The 3,298-nt window shown below is 31.3% G+C and overlaps 1 protein-coding gene across 1 annotated transcript; it reads left to right on the forward strand.

Moving 5' to 3' along the window:
* Positions 1–1,240: 1,240 nt before the first annotated feature.
* LOC105621908 (protein FAM8A1) lies at positions 1,241–3,214 on the forward strand. Its single transcript, XM_012203345.1, has 5 exons — positions 1,241–1,463; positions 2,046–2,198; positions 2,271–2,391; positions 2,507–2,630; positions 2,732–3,214. Exons 1-5 carry the CDS (start codon positions 1,241–1,243, stop codon positions 3,062–3,064), a joined length of 954 nt encoding a protein of 317 aa, XP_012058735.1. The 3' UTR covers positions 3,065–3,214.
* The last annotated feature ends 84 nt before the right edge of the window (positions 3,215–3,298 follow it).

Genomic DNA, 3,298 nt, shown 5'->3' on the forward strand with positions numbered 1-3,298 from the left:
GAAAGTTGTAAAAAATACAAGTTAAATTAAAAAAATCCAATTATCTTGGATTCTTTATCTGTTAAGTGGGTAAAGCCTAAATAAATCATTCAAATCTCTAAATTTTGTGTTTTTTTTTCATTAAATTTTTCCATTACATTTTAATTAAATATTATTTTTTCACATTTAACTCATTAACTAATGCGAGTTAAAGAATAATGTGAATATAAATTTTTGATTTAAATTAGACTATACAAATTTTGTTTTGTGCTTAATTAAGTAATTAAAAAAAGTTGAGAGGGGAGAGAAACACTCAGCATTTATACGCTAAATGTTAGCCATGATGAAACAATAATTGGGACAAAATTCCGAATATCATATAATTTTGGACAAGTCAGTCTTTTACTTCTAGTATCAATCTTAAATACTAGAGGTCGTTTTAAACCAGTTTAAAAGTTATATACTGGTGCAAGAGGTATAATAATAATAAAATATCACGAAAACATTTTTTCAAAGAATATTTCAAACCTTTTTGTTGAAATATTTTTTGATATTCTTAGAGACAAGTTTCATCAATTTGTTACTAGTATACTTTTATCAGCAGTCGATAACATTTAATCTAGAATCTTCAAACATTTTGGGGAGAAATTTTACATTATTTTATAATTAATGAAAGTATTATATATACGATGAAACATTATTTTTATCTTTCATTTTGCAAAAGAAAATATTCTTTCTAAATTTAAGATTTTATCAATAATGTTCTCGCATTCTTCGCATTCTCAGTGCGTATCTAGACATCAGCCTAGAGTTCTCCCTACGATTCCACAATTGAAGTCTGGGGGAAAAGTTATCGTGACAAAAATTCACTGTGCTGTCGTGACGGTGAAAAACTTTACATTGTATATCCATTTTTGATATCATACACGTCAGTAATAGCGTTAGCTAGCACGTTCACGTATACGAGCGTAGTGCTTGATTGCGACACAGGTATCGAACGTAGTTTACAATTGTTTATAATTACAAACATTATTAGTGCATTTATTTATCTTCTTTCGACGTGTTCTTGCGTTTGTTAATTGATCTTAGTAAAAAATTAATCGACCAAGTGACATAACTGCTACTTGACAATTGTCACCGTTTTCTTACTTGTACTAAAAGAAACGGGGAGAATTTTAGAGTGATAAGCAACACTGACAGCTTTCATGACTTTATTGAGTGACGCACCGATTAATTTTTTTTAGCCAAGCGAGAAGTCAAAATGGCAGACGATAAAAACGACGATACGCCGGGGCGGGATTCCGAAAGTAAATCGAATCCAGCGGAGGAGAGATCGCGATACTTCAAAAAGTTGGAAGAATGGCTCCAGGAGGCATACGCCTGGCAAAGTGTCGCAGCAATGTTTCCCTATTACATGATGTCAGGACAATCCGTTACGAATCCAACATTTGGTACGAAAGAAACGCAAATATTTATTCTTCAAGGTGTCAACAAATGTTTATATTTTGACATCAGAAACTTTTACTTACACAAAAATATAAAGATAAATGTACATATAAAGATAAGTACACATACAAGGTATAATTGAAATAACGCCCATTAATCATACAGTGCTTTCTTAATAAAAACCTAAGTTGAAAAGTCCTCTATCATTTTGCAATTTCCGCAATTAATAGAGATATTAATTTCCGGATAAACGGATAAAATCGATGTAGACAATTTTAGACATTTTGCTCATTGGGTAACTAAAAAAAGATATTGCAAAATGTATGTTATTTTAGTTACACCCTGTATAATATAATATAAATATAGAAAAATATTGGGTTTGGAATATTTCATTAAATATTAAGTATTAAAAATTGTAATAAGAAATAAATTGTACCGATAAAGTTAAAATTTTGATTATCCGTTTTTTAATGTATTGAGTATATTTAATAAATATCATTAAGATACTTTTAATTTTATACAAATTAAATATCATAATTTGTTACATAATAAGAAAAAACAGTTTTAGATAAAATTGTCGAGACATAATTTCAGCGTTAGAAATGAATTGAATTTTTCAGCTTCGGCAATGCCGTTCCAACCGAATCAAATACCAACACCGTCGAATACACAAGGAATAATAACTGGAAACGTAGACAGACAGAATGAGACAGTAAGGCAAAGAAGGCCTCAGGAACAACCCACGGGACCTTTCCAACCTCCTGGAACTGATGGTTAGAATAAGTTTTAGAAAATTGTTGCACATTAAATATTATTGATTTATGACTTTCTTTTTATTCATTCAGGTTATGAGTATCGGATTCCCCCGATTTGGAAGAGGTTTGCAGCAGAATTTATAGATTCAACAATGCTATTTCTCTTAAAGTTTTCCATAACTTTCATCGCAATCGACGTCTTCGATTTTATGTAAGTAGAAGAACATATGCGTAGGTGTGTATATTGCTACATTTTTCTAATTGTAAATTATTTCTGTTTTTAAAATTTTTTAAAAATATTTCTAACATCTCTTCTAATATTTTAGAGACATTGAAGACTTAGATTTGTTGCAAACAAATTTACGTATTGATTATAAAATGGCTCTGGAGATGACTTATGGAATTCTGATTTTGGAAGTCATCCATCGCGTGATAGTTTGTATCTTTGAGGTAAAGAAGTTCCAATAATACCTTTTAAAAAGATTAAACAGTCTTTTTATAAAAACAAGTCAATGCGATAAACTATTAACTTTTTCGCAATGAAATTTCAGGCCTTCTGGCTTCAACACGGAGTGTACGGTCTGATCGGAGGAGCTACTCCTGGCAAGTATATGATGGGTTTGCGGGTAGTTCAGTGCCGAAGTATAACTCCTGTTGAACGTCCGAATGAGCAGGATGTGGTATTGGTGAGCCCTGGAACTGATCTGGGCCTGCCATTAGCATTGGGCCGCTCAATGGTGAAGAATTTCGTGCTGGCATTCATATTTCCGATTTGTTTTTCCCTATTCTTCTTTAGGTTCAACAGAACTGGTTACGATTTGATCTGTCACTCCCTCGTCATAGAAGATCCTTACAGAAATAACAATCGGCCACACCAGGAGTAATCTAATGATGCATGGAAAATCTCTGTGATGTGTACATAATGGTTGTATGTGCTTCTTGTACCAAATGCATGCAGGTTCATGTGTATGGCGTGTATATACGTGTAAAAAAAAATAAAAATTATTATTGCGGCTAGAAGCCGTTCCCAAAAATTTTTTTAATCATTTAGATGGATTATAATATATATTTATATAAATTTCATACAAGATTTTAATTTTTTATAATAGATTTTTAGT

The sequence above is a fragment of the Atta cephalotes genome (genome assembly GCF_000143395.1).
Source record: "Atta cephalotes unplaced genomic scaffold scaffold00038, whole genome shotgun sequence".
NCBI lineage: Eukaryota > Metazoa > Arthropoda > Insecta > Hymenoptera > Formicidae > Atta > Atta cephalotes.